Source organism: Exophiala aquamarina (assembly GCF_000709125.1).
Source record: "Exophiala aquamarina CBS 119918 chromosome Unknown aczIA-supercont1.2, whole genome shotgun sequence".
Lineage (NCBI taxonomy): Eukaryota > Fungi > Ascomycota > Eurotiomycetes > Chaetothyriales > Herpotrichiellaceae > Exophiala > Exophiala aquamarina.
The window spans coordinates 3067196-3084226 of NW_013550586.1; the positions used below are offsets into that span (position 1 = coordinate 3067196).

Here is a 17031-nt window from a genome sequence, read left to right on the forward strand (position 1 = left end):
CGTCGGTGGTCGGTGGATGGCCAGCTCGTCTGAACTTTTTTTCGATCGAGTTGCAGGGGATTGGGGGGTTGGATTGGCGCATGCAAAGACTACCACCACCCACCACCGCCCCTACCACTACCGCCATCACCGCTCAATTGTGTTTGTTTTCTCCCAGTTTGTATTGCTCCTGTTGACATCTTCCTCTCCCCATCTTCCTCTCCTCCCTTCTGTCTTGCTGTTCGTCCTGTCCATAGACCACCAGTCCTCGCAGCATATAAAATGCCCGACATGTAAAGTTTCGACCCACTCCCCTGAAACTATGCCACTAACCCCACCGACAGCTCAGTTGATGTCCTTGTCATTGGGGCTGGCCCAACGGGTCTTGGAGCCGCCAAAAGACTGAATCAAGTCGTATGTTCAGCACAGGGTTGTCTGAATTCGTCAAACTGACAGCCTCCAGAACACTGCTTCATGGTTAATCATCGACTCCAACGAGACCCCTGGTGGGCTCGCCTCAACCGATGTGACCAACGAGGGCTTCGTACGTCCAAAGAGCTCACCCCTGTCGGAAGAACACTGCTGACCGATACATCCTCAGCTCTACGACGTCGGAGGGCATGTCATCTTCTCCCACTACAAATACTTCGATGACTGCATTGACGAGGCATTGCCAAAAGAGGATGATTGGTATACACATCAGCGCATTTCGTATGTGCGATATAAAGGCCACTGGGTACCCTATCCATTCCAAAACAACATCTCTATGCTGCCTAAGGACGACCAAGTCCTGTGCATCGATGGAATCATTGATGCCGCCCTTGAAGCAAGAGTTGCAAACACAAAGCCGAAGGATTTTGACGAATGGATTGTTCGGAACATGGGAGTTGGAATTGCCGACATTTTCATGCGACCGTACAACTTCAAAGTCTGGGCGGTCCCTACCACCAAGGTGAGAACGACCACAGTCCCACATTTGGGCTGATTACTGAATCGAATGCAGATGGCATCCGAATGGCTGGGAGAACGTGTTGCTGCGCCCAATGCTAAATTGGTCACGAGGAATGTCATCCTCGGCAAAGTTGCTGGGAATTGGGGTCCCAATGCGACATTCAGATTCCCTGCCAGAGACGGCACTGGTGGCATCTGGATCGCTGTGGCCAACACTTTGCCCAAGGAGAAGAAGCGCTTTGGAAAGAAGGGTGCTGTCAAGAAGGTCAATGCAGACAAGAAAGAGGTGACGCTGGAAGACGGCACCACGGTTGGCTATCAGAGACTGATCAGCACGATGGCGGTGGACTCTTTGGTAGAGACCATGGAAGATGAGAAGCTTGTTACACTAAGCAAAGGTCTGTTCTACAGTAGTACTCACGTCATCGGGGTGGGTGTCCGTGGTTCTCGCCCAGAACGCATCGGCGACAAGTGCTGGCTCTATTTCCCCGAGGACAATTGCCCCTTTTACCGAGCCACGATCTTCTCCAACTACTCACCATATAATCAACCACAGAAGGATGTCAAGCTGCCAACGCTGCAACTTGCCAATGGATCGCGACGCCAAAGCATGCAAGCAAAGGCAGGCCCTTACTGGTCGATCATGTTGGAAGTTTCGGAGTCCAGTATGAAGCCTGTGGACAATGAGACGCTCCTAAAGGATTGCATCCTGGGGCTCGTCAACACGGAGATGTTGAAGCCAGAGGATGAGATTGTGTCGACATATCACCGACGATTCGATCATGGATACCCCACGCCGTCGCTAGAACGGGAGGGTGTCCTCAAGCAATTGCTACCAGCTCTCCAAGAAAAGGGCATTTACAGCAGAGGGCGATTCGGCTCCTGGCGATATGAGGTGGGCAACCAGGACCATTCATTCATGCTGGGTGTGGAGGCAGCGGACAACATTCTCAACGGTGCTGCAGAACTCACTCTGAACTATCCCGACTTTGTGAATAGTCGTCAGAACACAGAGCGCCGTCTGGTCGAGGGTGCACAGATTTTTGGAAAGAGAGCAGATGAAAGCAATGGCAATGTCGTTGTCGGACGACGAATGACTGGTGGGAAGGCTGAACTTGGTGGCCGTGTGAAGGGCTGATTGGAAGCAGCAAGAAGATACTGACGACAGGTCATCGAACAGGGGCTCTTAGAAGACTACTCGGACATTTACACCACTTATGAGACACAGTGGACGGGATTGAATAAAGAATAGACTGCGGAGAGCACTTGGAGAGGCATAGATACCCCCGGGCCGGTTCGAGAGATATCAGAGAGCAGGATCTGCTCTGATCTGATGCCGACGCTATCCGGCCAGCGGTCAAGGTTGCATAGATGTTACTCGTACTTCTCCACCACTACCAGACCAGGTGGTGCCAGCTTCAGCCCCTCCGTCTTTATATAACTTTTGAATCCCAGGCACAAAAGCTCGACTAAGTGAAAAGGCGATCTCGAAGATGAACTGCCTTCGCCAAGGGACCTCATGCTCAAGCTGCCCCACTGTTCTCGCAAGCCAGAATGCGGGGAAAGGGCACGTAAAAATTTTCCAGTCGGTCAGGTGGTGTCCGACGACAGCTGGCAGTTGGATTGTTCGAGACAGGAAGGTTGATCCAGCCTATTGGTAGCGAGCTTTGCAGGACGGGAAGGGAAAAGGGGCAAAAGGAGCTGCCTCGTAGTCGCTAGTAGGCGTACTGCAACTGGACAGTGCGGGATCCTAGAGATAGTTTACATGATACGTGCACTTGTTGGATGAGCAAATATGGCCACGTGAGGAGGAAACTTTTCACTATCTACTTGACTGTGGAGATGCAAGTTGTGAATGCGGGTGACTGGAGCTGTACGGAGAGCACTGTACGAGTAATTCTGTCTAGCCAGCTGAGAAGCACACCATGCTTTTGGCACCTACAGTACAATGGGAAATTGGGAGCGCAATCCACACCGGGCCCGAGGGCGATGATGGTGCCCCAGAGGGATTGTGGAGGGGCGTCGAGAAACAGAGTAAATAGCTCATGCAATTGTTTCGAGATGGTTCTCGGTATGGAGACATGATGTTGTGCAACCCAACGAGTGTGCCATTAAACTGCTTGATTTGTGGTACTCGGTACCGTGCAAACCGATGGAGTTCGATGAATGGATGGAATCCATTCATCGAGAGGCAAGGACAACGCGTGTGGCACTGGCAATGGCATAGCCACGGCCCACTGCTCCATGATCACGTCACCAATAATAAATCCAGATGGTCAAAGGGTGTATGGCTCTTGGTGTCTTGTTCCTGAACTGCAAGTGTCCCCCCTGGGCGCCATGGCACATCAGCACCCAATGACAAGGGCAGTAATTGGCAGGACACTACAGCTCTTCTTATAGGCTCCTTCAGGTGCCCCCAGTCGCCCCTCGGCCTCTAGCCGGCCCTTAAACAATGCCTGGTGACACCCCTGGCCGCCCCTGGGCACGCCTAGCGAGGCGTCTTCTGGTTAGACCCTCACGCCCCGGCCGAGGGCCACCGCTTCGCCGTCACCCAGTCCAGTCCAGTCGGTGAGCGACCAGACAGACAGAAGACCGACAACTCTGGAGCTTTGCTCTCGCATGGCCTCACCTCGTGGCCCTCGTGGCCCTCATATCATCATTCGTGCCCACCGCCCATGTCCTCATTCATGTTCAAGAATTCAAGCATCAGAAAAAACACGTCAAACCGCCCATTGATCCGCCAACTCACGCATTTCTTCTGTTTCTTCTTCTCTTTAATCTCCCTTTCTTTGTCTATTCTCTTCTCTCTCTAGATAATTTTCATCCCCGATCTCCCCGCCCATCACCATCGCGGCTTTTGTTTCCTTGTTGATTTCTTCGAGGAAGAGGTACGTACCTGTCCCTAGCCACTAGTTCCTTTGACAGCTTTCTCCAATCTTTCATTGCCCCCTACTCGCTCTTGCCTGTGGTACGGTGGTACGGTGGTACATATGTGTACCTCGAGCCCCGTCCGCACCTGCACTGCAATTGCACCCCCGTCCTTATCGATGATCGTCATCCCACCGTTTGTGCCTTGCTTCAACCACTTTTCCTCTTCCCCCCTCAACCCGCTTTCTATCGCCTTCTTCACTCCCCATTAATCTCTTCGAGCAGTGTCCGACGTCAAGCATTTGTTTGCCCATCATGTCGGCCCAGGTTGCACCCACCATTCCTCCACGACCCACCCGCGCTTCCCAACAGGCTGCGACACAGGGTGTCAGCAAGCTGCCCGACATCCCTCCACGTCCTCTGCCCAAACGCCTAGATCGTTCTGTCTCTCCCGCCAACTACCCTCGTTCCCCTCTCAACGAGCCATGGGGTGCAAACACCAACCGCCGGAGAAGCAACGAACAAGCCAACGTTGAAGCTCTACGCCGACCACCTAGTGTTCAGAATCTGCCTTCTCTTGGCCAGGAAGGAATGGAATATGCCGATATTCTAGCCACCCAAACGAATCAAGAACCGCCAGCCTCTGCCTTGGGTGCCGATGCCGCAGCCCAGACCAGAAACATTGGCCATGATTTACATCTCCACGCCCCGAAGCCATCTCTCCCGAAATCCAGTGCCACTGCCCAGGTACAAGCAGTGACAAGAACCGATTCCCAACAGGCCGCTTACCACGGCCTCGGAAAACCTCCCACTCCTGCCCAGGAAGAAGGCGAGTCTCTGCACACAGTAAGGACCAGGAACAGCTTTTCCAGGCCCTCGTCAACGGTGGAAGGCGGTCGACGCTCGTCTGTCTATGGTGGAGAAGAGACTGGTCCTGCCGAGATTGGTCTTCGAGTTCCCATCAATCCCTTACTTGGAGATGTACAGGCACCATCCCCAGCACCCCATAGCCCGCATAACACCGGAGGCAATGGTGAGAAGAGGAGGCCACACCATTCCAGGACAAAGAGTGGCCGCGAGATTTTTGCCCCGCCTGGAAGCTATGGTCTGCATGGTCACGGTCTCCCTCCACAGGATAAGTTCGAGAAAGATTGGTATGCTAAGCATCCCGATATTGCCCAGCACGAGGAGACCCATGGCCATGGAGTATACGAGAGCATTGGAAGTGGGCGTGGCAGCTTCGCTTTGAGCAGTGATGATTTGAACAAGATTGTTCGCAGCACTGCAAGCCGAGGTACCGGCATGGGTATGGCGTCCAAGGATATCAGAGAAATGTACCAGCTGGCTGACAATTTTAGGTACCTCCGGAACTACATTCTCTTACCCAGATGAACAAATTGGGTATAAAGCTTCTGAGTTTTATACCTCTAGATCGCAGCAGAACACCCCGAATAGCTTGGCAAAGACGATCACAAATACATCCCAACCAGCAGCTGAGTCACCGTTGAGAAAGGCTAGCTTCCCTGCTGATGAGACCATCCCAGCAGAAGTTCGTCGCGGAAGGCTCTCAATTTCTGGAAAATCCGATGATGCGGTTGAGAGTGAAGCAGAGCAGGAAGTCCATGTCGAACCTCGACGTCGTTACAATAAGATAACTGGCGGTGAAGAGAGCCTGAACGAGACACAAGAAGCTCGCCCATATGCGTCACACCCGACCCTCGATGGCGATTACATCAATGAGCATGGCTACACGGTACCAATTCTTGCCGAGGACGAGGTTGCCAAGGCTGTTGGAATCGAACATCTTCAACCAGCTATTTCCCCCAAGGCGGAACGCCATGACGGTTATCGTAGCGGCGATGCTACCCCAGGTTCGCGTCCTTCCAGCAGACCAACAAGCCTCTATGGACTGTCGGGGGCTTCAACCTCACTACAACGCTTTATCTCGCATCACGACGACCGGGACGCCCAGCACACCCCCTTGGAGGACGTAGAGGAGTACGAACCACTCTTCCCGGATGACGATGGCAAGAAGTCCATCAGCCACGCTGAGCGATTTAAGCAGAGACCGCATGTTCTAAAGCAACGTTTCCCCAGTCAAGATATTTGGGAGGATACACCGAGCAGCGCCATGTATTCAGCAGAAGTCTCCACGCCAGACCTTCCCGCCCAAGCAGCAAGTCAAGAAGCCTCTAAAACTTTCGAAACGCCAGAACAGGAAGGCGCACGAAAGGGCGAGCCGTCCGAGGCTGAACGTGAAAAACTCATCCCTAATGAAGAGAGGCTCGCAAAGTCTCGTTTTGCTCCACACCTCCGAGATGACATGCCTACCCGACCAGGACAGCTACCCCGTTTCCCCAGCTCTGATATATGGGAGGACAGCCCAGACAGCCACCATCTCGTCACCACTGTAAGTAATCCGCCCATGGATGATGAACCAGAGAGCCCTGCAGATACCGTCTCCAAACCAGCTGTTCCACCACGACCGGGTAGGAGTAGGCTAGGTGAAGAAGCATCATCGTCACAGGTCGCCCCTAGCATACCTGCCAGACCTTTAAACCAAGACGCAAGCGCCACGAAAGCTACTTCTCCCACAGAGTTGAAAAAGGTTCCCAGTATTCCTGATAGACCTAAGCCACAAATTCCAGTAAGACCGGCGAAGAAGACGCCAGAAGCTAGTGGTTCTGCCGAGCAAGAGAAAGTCTCTCCTGCGATCTCGAAGGTAAAACCTCAAGTCCCTGCTCGACCCGGGGCTGGGAGCAAGATCGCGAACCTACGAGGCAACTTTATGAATGATCTTAACGCCAAACTTGGACTTGGGCCACCAAAGGAGAAGGAGAAAGAACCAGAGCAGTCAATAGAGGAAGCCAAACCATTGGAAGATGCCCGCAAGGGGAGGGCTCGGGGACCTCAGAGGAGGGCTCCGGCCAAGTCACCCGCCAGTTCGGGTCCTCCTACGATTCAATTCTCCATGTTCAAGCCTCATTCACTTTGGACAATTGACGATACGGATGAAGTCAGCATTATCTCGCAGCCAGCTAAGAAGATAGACGCACCCTCACCTACTGGAGCCACTCCCTCTTCTATTACTCTTTCAAGTGAGAAAGCTGAGCAAATTGAGAATTCAACCGTGGCCGATACACCCTTACCTTCTACGATAGATACAACGGATCACGCTCTGGCTGCACAAGAACAAACCGAAGAGCCTCCACCACCTCAAGACCAGCGAAAAGAATTTGCGACCGAGATCGCCAAGAATACGGCCGGTGATCTAGCAGAGCCCACACTAGGAACACCCACTCAAGAAAGACCTAATCCCTTAAGTCATCATGTCTCCGATGAAGATGATGGGCTTTCGAAGGAAACCACAGCGAGCAGTGACCAGGCTTCCGGTCCAACGCTCGAACGAGAAGACCCAGATCCAAGCACTGATGCCATCCCAGTGAGCAAGCAGACCACGGCTAGTACCGACGCTGGTACCGTCCCGCTGGAGCATGCGCTTACACACGAGTCATCCGAAGCGCCTAAAGAACCTCGTGCTGAAGCCCTATCGGAAGGTGAGCCTGGTAAGGCGAGTGCCGAGCAGGTTTAATTGGCATATCTGGGGAAAACGGTCAGGACGAACATGGCAAGATATCGTATTGGGAGTTTACGTTTTCGAAATCCATACGACCCACCGCATTTACGAAGGGGCTGGGAACGAGGCGGGAGAACAACTAGGCACCTAGTTACACAAGCAATTGTTCCGAGGACTTGGAAAGCCACTGCTTGACTCGCTTGGCTGGGATCGAAGGCACTCCAGAGGTAGGTATATATAAAAATAAAAATGCGGGCTGTTTTCATTCGTTCTTAATATATTGTTCGCGCCGTGCCATACACGACCATACACGAGTGGGCTGCGCTTGTTTCCAACTGGCATGCTTACTAAAGTCTTGTCTTTTCGGAGTTGAGTGCAGTGAAGGATGTCGAGGACCATGAATAATGAGCCTGATGAAACAGATTCAGATGCAGTACTCCGTCCGACCGTAACTAGGTAACGTAAGTGCGAGGTCGAGGCCTGGTATGGATTAGGCGTGACCGAGTTCGTTGATGCGAAACAGGCCATGACTCGCTCCTGAGATAAGTACATAGAATATAAATAAGTAGCAGTTCCGAGTACGACGAGCACTAGTATGTATGTATGTACGTACGTACGTAGTGGTCCTCACGTCTCGCCATCACCTGCGTATCCCAGCTTATGGGACAGAACCCCGAGTCGGGCCTTGCGTGGGAGGTATGTATGTACAGTAAGTAGGCCGTGATTCCGGCTCGGGACACTGGGGTGTTAGACGCGGAGTCGTTGATCACCTCAGCTGGGCCGTCCGTGTTCGAAGGCTGACGTCGACATGGCAGTCTTCGATTCTCCTTTTGGGACTTTGTCGGACGGCCGTGGTCAGTGGGTGTGGATGAGCTGAATGCGTGTGTACAGTGCATACGTGGCGGATTGCCCCGGCCAGAGATGTGCATGGACTTGATAGGAACGTATCTGGCATTGATTCTATCGGGTCCAAGTCCTCCTACCTGACCAACTACCGTACTATTTAGGTATGCCTGTGCGTGATTGATTAGCTGGATGCCTAAGGTGGCTGGCATGTAGGCTATCCGGCTCTCAGATCCAAGCACGTCAGGGAACGCCTCTATGGCGTTGCTCTCTTCTCGCTTGCTTGGTTTCTTGCTCGGCCCCCTCCGGTCTTCGTACTCACTCGAACATGTCGACATCATCGAAATCTGCAGCCTTGGGCCGGCCCCCGCGGCGGCCGGCGGCGCTCTGGGCCTGTTGTTGGGTTTGCAGCTGGTCCGGTGACGCTTTGGACGGGGTACAGTCTTGTTCACTCGGAGCCGTGGGAGGAGGTGGAGGCGGAGGTGGAGGGCCTGGGACTGGTGATGGTGCTCGTCCAGGTATACTTGGACTCTTTCCTTCCCCGCCTTCTTCCTCATCACTCGAATCGAGCATAGGGACGCCATCGAGGTCAGCGTCTGTAAAATTGCGGTCGTCGTCGTATTCATCGTTGTCATCAAGAGGCATCGGATCCCCGTCGAGATCCCCGTCGAGATCCCCTTCCGCGTCACCACCGGAGTCGCGCATCACTATGTCAGCACCGGTTCGATCCGAAGAAAATTGCGCAGCGGCTTCGTCTTCATCCACGGTCCTCCAACGGCTGACACTGCTGGCATTGATGTTCCTTTCTCTCTCCGTCTCTTCGCGCAATTTCGCGTCTCGCTCTTTCTTCTCAAGCTCCAGTTTCTCAGTCTCCGTCAATGGCGGGTGTAGAAACTCGTCGACAAAGGCGTCGTGGGCCGCGGACGGGAACACGCACCATCCTTCCCACAGGCTGAGCACGCTTTGCACACTGCGATACCACTTGTCTGCTTTCAGTTTGCCCCAGTTGTGGGTTCTCTCGGCACGGCCGAGGATGGGGAAGACGTTCTGCACACGTAGCTGGGTCTCGAAGAGGGAGCGGTACCTCCAGGCGTGGCGGACTCCGGAAGAAGCGCTGCAGGACAAAATATCACTAATCAGATACAGGCCTACCAGGGAAGTAGGGGTGGTATCTTTTCCTTGCTGCTGCTCGTCTTCTTTTGGATCGTCCAGGTCTTCGCCCTGATTGTCTCTGATTTTCTGTTGGAGCCCATCCCGATGTTCGTCATCGTCTGAGTCATTCTGTTTATTTTTCGGTCGCTTCACGTTGAAGCAGAAAGGTTTAATCACATTCCGCGTGATCATCGCCGCGACTTCATCGGCACCCGCACCAGCATGTTCGATCGCGAAACCTGTTACTCTGGCTACGTCGCCCTTCCGCAATTTTGAATTTGACTCTGGAACGCGGCTAAGGAGGTGCACCAGTTTCGTTCTGCCGAGCGGGTTGAGGTAGCCTATGCCATCATTGTCGACGGCGTTGTCTGCAGAAATAGCAGCTAATTTCTGGTGATCATGATATCTTCTTGCAAGCCCACCCCCTTCATCCATGTCTTCCTCATCTGATGAATTATAATCGTCATCACTGACAAAATCCTCTATCCGTGTAGTGTATTCAAATTTGAGAGTTTCTTCTGGAGGAACCCAAGTGCTCTGCCCTTCGAAAATAATGTCACCTCGAGGTTGTGAGCCGTAGCCACCCACAGCCTGACGTCGAAGTCTAGCCTCTGCATTTGTAAGGATTTCCCACAATCGCCAACGATAGTAAACCCCGCCAATAGACCGCGAGTCCCATAGCCATGCCCACTGCTCGTCGCGTTGAATCTGAGGGCGGGACATCAACAAGGCCTCGAATTCGGGACCATAAGTCAATAACGCCTCAACTGTCTTGTGGATCAGTTTGAGCTGCTTAAGGTCACTGGGCGTTTGTACTGTAACTTGGGTTGAAGGGAGATTCCCTCGGGATCCGTACGGAGTCGAGGACGTGTATGAAGCTGGAGGGGGGAATCTTCCTGGCCCTCGACCTGGCGGAGGCGCCCTGGAAAGTGAAGTATGTTGTGGGATTGGTCTGGCCCCAAATGGTAAATTATTGAGCCCAGAGCTTGGTGCAGTGTTGCCCAGCGAATTGCTTCCAGTGAGTGCCACTGAAGACAAATGACGGGAGAGGGATAAATTAAATCCAAATCCGAGATATTTGTTCTGCAAATGCGAAACCATGGTATCAATATCTGTGGCTGGAGTTTCGGCTGCCAAAGTCACAATCGCAGAAATAGACTTTCTCTCGCTGGACAACGTTGGGACATTGGCCAGAATTCGGACATTCTCTATATTCAAGGGAGATGGGGTGAACAATCCTTTGATGGTCGCAGATGACGTGCCAGGCGGCAGACACGAAAGGTGTAGAGTTGGCTTCGCAGCGGCTTCGAGTTCCCCTGCTTCCCTCGACTCGTCCTCCTCACGGGCGAAGGAGCCCATTTCTCGTTGTCGATCCCGCTCCCTGCTATCATTGTACGAGAACATCCCTTTTGGATCATCATCTCTATCGCGCCCTCGGTCTCGCCCGCCACTGTAGTCATCATAATGTCTCTTCTTGCCATAAGGAGGGGTAGGCCCGAGACTTCCAGGTCCACTCTTTTGTGCAGAGGGACTAGGACCTAGGCTTCCTGGCCCGCTCTTCAACCCGGAACTTGTAAAATGTCGCTTCCCCGGTCCTGGCCCGAAGGCACTGCTTCCTCCTGAACCAAATCCACCACCTGTTCGTTTTGTCTGCAATTGGGGTGAGTCATTTTCATCATCGAAGCTCTTGACAAAGTCCTCGAGCACGGCAGCTGTTTCTGCTTTCTCACGTGCTTTCTTCGCTTCGGCTTCGGCTTTCTGGCGCTCGAAGATAGACTTCTTCGTTGTAGCCCCGAATTTGGAGGAGAGGTCGGTCGTGGGCGGTGCCATTCTCGAGTGTTACTATTGTCTCAGGATGAATTGTGCCAGACATAACAGAGGCTTGAACAATATAATAGCATCGCAACAGAAACCCCTTTCGCGTTCAAGCCAGCACTACTTCGTCATTGTCTTGGGCATTGATATTGTGAGATGTCTACAGAATCGCAGGATGTTGAAGGGACCACGTGAGATTGGACCGATGTTTATCCGGTGGCATCAAGTCACGTGGCAAAGATGTCAGGCTTTTTTTTTTGGTAGGACGTCGTGATGGTACGCAACATAATTATTATTGAAACCGACACAACGACATAAGGCTCCCCGTTGCGACCTCGACCGGGTCTGGACAGAAACGTGAGCCACTCGAGGAAGGAGTTCTATGCGAATTGCCTGCAGGTACAGGCCTTATTAGGCCCTGGTGTCCCAAAGCAGGGGAAAGCCTGGCGTGATTTGGACCGGTTCTTCGAAGAAATGCTTCAATCCCGATGATGTCTCAGCCATGGACACATAGGCGGACATTGGGATCCAAGCGGTAGCACGAGGCTGGGGGTCCTGCGAAGTCCCGATAGGGCAGTCCACCAAGGGCCAAACTTCATACGGCCGTTGCCCGCCTCCACGAGGACCCATGCCTCCACACTACCACATAACTCGAAGAATTTATCTGGAGTAAAACGCAGTCAAGTCAGCCGGTGGGAACCCGAGGTTAGCTACCGAGGGCCGTTGTTCTGATTATTTCAATCACTGTCCAATGAAGAAGCTGACAATAGCCGGTTGATTGCCGCTGAACCGGATTACGGTTTCCACCGGCTTAAACAGTGAATTATGAGCTGATATGGACCCCCTTCGAGGACAGGTATGAGAAATCAAATTTCATGCACGCCCTCTGACTTCACCACATACCGCTGCAACGTCCATTTCATTTTCGTCCCTTTCTCCCAATTAAACCTAACATTGTCCTTCACTTTGCAACTCTATCCACCTTGTGGTAGTACATGAGTCTAGTACGGAGTACAGTCGAGTTCGATTCAATACTTACGTCTCGGAGCATTCCCGGAGAATTTCACACAAACTCTTATTCTTTAGCGGGGCCATTGAGTTAGCCACCACACTGCCGCCATTTTGATTTTGGCAATGGGACACACTCAGACAAAATCTAAATCGTCCAAGATGGGCAAGGTATCAAAGCAGCCGACCAACCGAAATCGCAGTCAACCACAACATTGCTTCATCACCTGGACAGACTGGAGAGCATTTCAACCAGAACAGGATCAAGCAAAAGAAAAGCAAGAAGAGTCAAAATCTTCATCATGCAACAGTATCGAAGGGTGGCATCCTGAAGCGTTTGCAAATCGGTACCGGAGGTCTTCATATCCGAGATTATTGCCTTTATCGACTAAAAACATGAACATCCTAAAAAGCCAGCGGGTGAACACCTGGGAATTGGACTTTCTGAGCGCATTGTTGTCAACCGAGATGCCTCCCCTGAATATGGAGGAAAATTGCCCCAAGTTGTACGACGACGACGTCAAACCATCGGCTTTCCTTAATGAACGAGATCTACCCGACGGACTGGACGATTTTATAAGTTCGAGTTCGAATGAAAGCCCAAACTCCTACGACTCCACTGTTGAGGACGACATGAGCCAGACACTAGTTTCTACACCAGATTTCAACTTCGAGACATGCTTGGCCGAGGTCGAGCAGATTGCCTGTGATTCCATCAGATCCCTGCCGAACATCTTCGAATCTCCGGAGCGATTTGGGGAGAATATCAAGATTGAATGATAATTACAACTGAAACGATCTGATGCGCTATGTTACGGATGGCGCAACCCCGAGGGGGGATAGACGGACTGGTCGTCAACTCGATTGTCAAAGATGAGCTTGGTACTCAAAAGAATGGCTTCGTTTTGGTGATCTTGACCTCGCAGCAGTGTCATCGGATCTCAGGCACAGGAATCAACAGGCCTAGGGAAATGATAGAACCCCTTATTGCGGGATGTCAGGGCAGATTGGGCCTTGCGGCATACGGCCCGAGTCGACCTTTCCCAGAGGTGGTTGGCATCGACGAGGAAGTCACTTTGAGGGTTGGTATTTCTAGTTCAAAGATTCACACCAGAAAAGCCATTCTCGAAGATACAAACCGCCAATTTGACGGGCTGAAAGGTGGATGGATATCCGCGACTAGGCCTTACTTCATTATGTCACGAAGGCAGAGATATGGCCACGAACACCGGGGTATACATGGTGCAATTGAAGCACCCCAGGATCGGATGATCATCGCGGCCAGAAGGTTTCCTTCCCTTACGGTTAGATAGACCGCCTTGTATCACAAAAGAAACATTATAATATTTTAACTCAGTGTCTTCATCCTCTCATGCTGTGCCCCATTGAATCCAGTCGCTTTAGAGAGAATAAGAGGATGGTCAACAGATGATGCTCACCTGACGCTGAGAGTACTATAATGCAATAAGCAACTCTGGTGGGTGAGGAGAAATCCACCCCTCATTTCTCCGGCCATCTACCGAGGGAGGGAGTACAACGGCAATTAACATGCACGCATCTAAACGACCGGTTCGCATTCCGCGCACAGCTTCATTGGTGCTTGAAGCGAAAGACTAGGCAGTCATGAAGCATGATTAATGAGCAATACGCATCTCGCCATTGGAAAGTTCTACGTAGCAGACGAAAGCAAAAGCTTCACTGAACAGTCGATCTCCCACGAAAAGAAACCTTGCAAGATTCGAAAGATTGCCCTCGACTCAGAAAGGAGGAGAATAAGGATTTCAATCAGGTAACCCTCTTCAACGAAACAGCATGGCGGCAGAACCGAGTCTTAAAGCCGACACAATATCTGCGCGGCTGTACCAGGCAACGCTCAAGGTGGTACCGTCGGCAGTGGCAGCGCTATTAGCAGAATATAGCAAGATCCCGGTCGAAGATCAGAAGGCGCACATCACAAAAATTCGTGACCAAGCCTATGAGAAGCACCCATACCCATGTCTTGGCCGGTGGCGCTTTCTTGAACTGGATTTGAGCACGCATCCTCTCTACCACAGTGATATCCTTCCGGCACTTACCGGGGAGGACCGCAAGCAAGATAACTCAACAAGCGACGGCTCGGCTTGCTTGTTCCTCGACCTCGGCTGCTGCCTCGGTCAAGATCTCCGGAAGTTGATATTCGATGGCGCAGATCCTTCACGTCTATGGGGAGCGGATCTGAGACCGGAATTCATCGAGATTGGATACTCATTGTTCGGAGACAGAGAGTCCTTCCCACCATCTCATTTCATCGCCCCGGCAGATGTCTTTGACCTTTCACCCTCAACGCCGCTCGCGCAAATGGATGGCGAAGTGGGCATCTTGCACGTCTGTGCGGTGTTCCATTTATTCGACCTCGATGGGCAAAAGAAGATGGCTCAGCGGGCGTTGAAGCTTCTCGATCCCAACAAGAAAAGGGTCTTGGTCGTGGGAGCCCAAACTGCCAATGTGAACTCTGGGGAGTTCGAAAGACGCGTGGGTGACGGTCGCACCAGGTACAGGCACAATGCAGAAAGTTGGAGGTCGTTCTGGGAAGAAGCGGTTCAAGCGGAGCAGTGGAAGGATATCATCCGAGGAGTAGAAGTTGATACCATACTTGAAGAGGTGACGTCCACGCGAGCAAACTGGTTGAGTGATTCCAACACAACACAGCGTCAGATAGGATTGTTTGAGGAAGGTTTTCGATGGATGAAATTCTCGGTTTGGGTTGATTTTGTGTAACCCATGCTCCTCTGGGAAGCGCTCACGCGCGCGTTTGGGCCTGGTTGAATAGTGGACCACAGGATACTTAGGTAGTCGCCAGGAAGAGTGTCACGTAACCAAGGCGGTCGTTGCGTCCCAATTGTCAATCAAGCCACTAGCGAAGGCATTGGAGAATGAGGAGGTGAGAACAAACCTCTGGGGTTGCCTCATGAACAGGGTGATTTGAGCGTAGTTCTGTAAGCTGGCGAGATGCTCAAGGGCATCTTCAAACACCATCGCCATGGATAGGTCTATCAGGCTGTCCAAGAGGTGTTGACAACATCTGGCTGCTCTCACGACGGTTATTGGCAGCCTGGCACCTTGATATGCGTCCACACCCGCGTTCGAGCTTCAATGTAACTTCTAGAGAAAGTCAATTTGAACGGGCACCGATGCTTGAACAGACTATGATGAGAATTGGCTCGATCAATAGCACGGGCCAAAGGGTTGGGCCGGGTGCTCTCAACGTTGCTCACAGGGCGTGCCTTGACTTGCTCTTTTCAAAGGGTAGATACTCGGAATCTCTGCGTACATGCTTTGTAGTCCACGAATGACCCATAAGCTACCCATAAGCTGACATGATGGTCAATACGAGAACTTGGACGGTAGTGTCTCCCACAACCAATGTCTTATCGCTTCGTGGGCATGTTTCGCCCCAAGCGGTTGAGATAGTATGTTGCAAGAAAGGAACTCTCGACGCCCGCCGCCAGAATTCTCTGGCCAGACGGCAATTGCCAAGGATGCCAAACCGCCATGAAAACTAGAACGGCCGATGCCCAGAGGCTCGCATCCCGGCTACTCGCATCCTTTTCCCACTTTGCGAGCCTATCTTGGGTGTCTGGTAGGCTGCAGATGGCGGCTACTTTCGGCGAGCGAGTCGTTTCGCTCACGTGGCTGGACAAGACGCCAGGAAAGTCAAGAAGGCCAAGGCCAGGTGTATCTAAGCCTTCCACACTTTTGGTGAGTTCAGCCCTTGTCGCGTATCAGAGATTCAGAAACGGAGAGTGCCAACCCTTGGGCTAACGAGATAGGCACCGGGGTACCGAGTACTCCATACCAAGAACGCCCGTATCTCTGCTCTCAACACTTCGGGAAACAGGCTGGGCATGTCTCTCTGCTAATCTTGTATCCCGCATCGTTTTACGGCGTTGCTACGGCATCCCAGAGACTGGAAGCAACACGCAGTCTTTCAACTCACAGCTAGAGCTCCCCAAGCTCGGAAAGGGCACTTTTTAGGGCCGTATAGTAGCCGCCTCTTCTAACTTTGGGAATCGGATAGTATTCCCTGCCTCCCGTCCCAGCGGAGAAGTCGTGCCGACAAGGCTGACCATCATTCGGTGATCGCCTTATGAAAGTGGGGAGGGGTTGCGCAGTGCAACCCATCCATCCACTGGTTTTACGTCATCTCTCGTCTTGCCATGCCTTGCCTCCACTTGCAAGCTACCAGTCGTTGAGGGGCGGAAACTGCCTCTCAAGCATCAGCTCTCCTCTTATCGCGACCCAAAGTTTACTTTAATCGGCGCGACATGACGATCCAAGTACCTTCGTTGGAATTCAATCCTTGGCTATTGCTTGGCCGGGCCAATATTGATTGCGCCGAGTACTCTGGATTCTTGCCAGCCAAGCCTTGGAATGGCGCCCTTGCTTGGCTTTACGAGAGCCTCCGCCGACCGAGCCGTGCATGTGTCATGTCCTCTGCTACGCGGCCGCGAGTGCTCTTGTTTGACAAAGCAGCAAACTCTCTGCCATTCGCCTCGAGAATGGAATCAAGCACCGGGGAAAGCTTTCGGTGCGCTCGTTTGAGGCTATGGTGATGTTTTTATTGGAGATCGGCTGGGTCTGCCGCCTCGAAAGAAACTCAGAACAACAGGTCATGGGTGGGCCATTGCTGAACTTTCTCACCATTGTCTTGGCTCTACCAGGTTCCAAGACCTTGCCAAACCTCGACACGCATGAAAGTGGTCTCGGCCTGGCCCTGTCACTGGTCAATAGGCGGGTTGGCCTGTCCCCAGGCTTATCCTTCGATGACGGAAGATACGATGGATGATAATAACGGACCC

At 52.4% G+C, this 17031-nt stretch overlaps 4 protein-coding genes across 4 annotated transcripts; 3 read left to right on the plus strand and 1 right to left on the minus strand.

Annotated features, from left to right (window-relative positions):
* Positions 1-261: 261 nt before the first annotated feature.
* A1O9_02928 (uncharacterized protein) lies at positions 262-2068 on the plus strand (the record flags this gene model as incomplete). Its single annotated transcript, XM_013408498.1, has 5 exons — positions 262-272; positions 324-393; positions 443-523; positions 581-931; positions 983-2068. The coding sequence occupies 5 exons, from the start codon at positions 262-264 to the stop codon at positions 2066-2068; spliced, it is 1599 nt and encodes a 532-aa protein (XP_013263952.1).
* A 2045-nt stretch (positions 2069-4113) lies between these two features.
* On the plus strand, positions 4114-7390 carry A1O9_02929 (uncharacterized protein; the record flags this gene model as incomplete). Its single annotated transcript, XM_013408499.1, has 2 exons — positions 4114-5104; positions 5157-7390. 2 exons carry the CDS (start codon positions 4114-4116, stop codon positions 7388-7390), a joined length of 3225 nt encoding a protein of 1074 aa, XP_013263953.1.
* Positions 7391-8536: 1146 nt separating this feature from the next.
* Positions 8537-11200, minus strand: A1O9_02930 (uncharacterized protein; the record flags this gene model as incomplete). The annotated part of the gene is made up of 1 exon (XM_013408500.1): positions 8537-11200. One exon carries the CDS (start codon positions 11198-11200, stop codon positions 8537-8539), a length of 2664 nt encoding a protein of 887 aa, XP_013263954.1.
* Positions 11201-14005: 2805 nt separating this feature from the next.
* Positions 14006-14950, plus strand: A1O9_02931 (uncharacterized protein; the record flags this gene model as incomplete). Its single annotated transcript, XM_013408501.1, has 1 exon — positions 14006-14950. One exon carries the CDS (start codon positions 14006-14008, stop codon positions 14948-14950), a length of 945 nt encoding a protein of 314 aa, XP_013263955.1.
* Positions 14951-17031: the final 2081 nt, after the last annotated feature.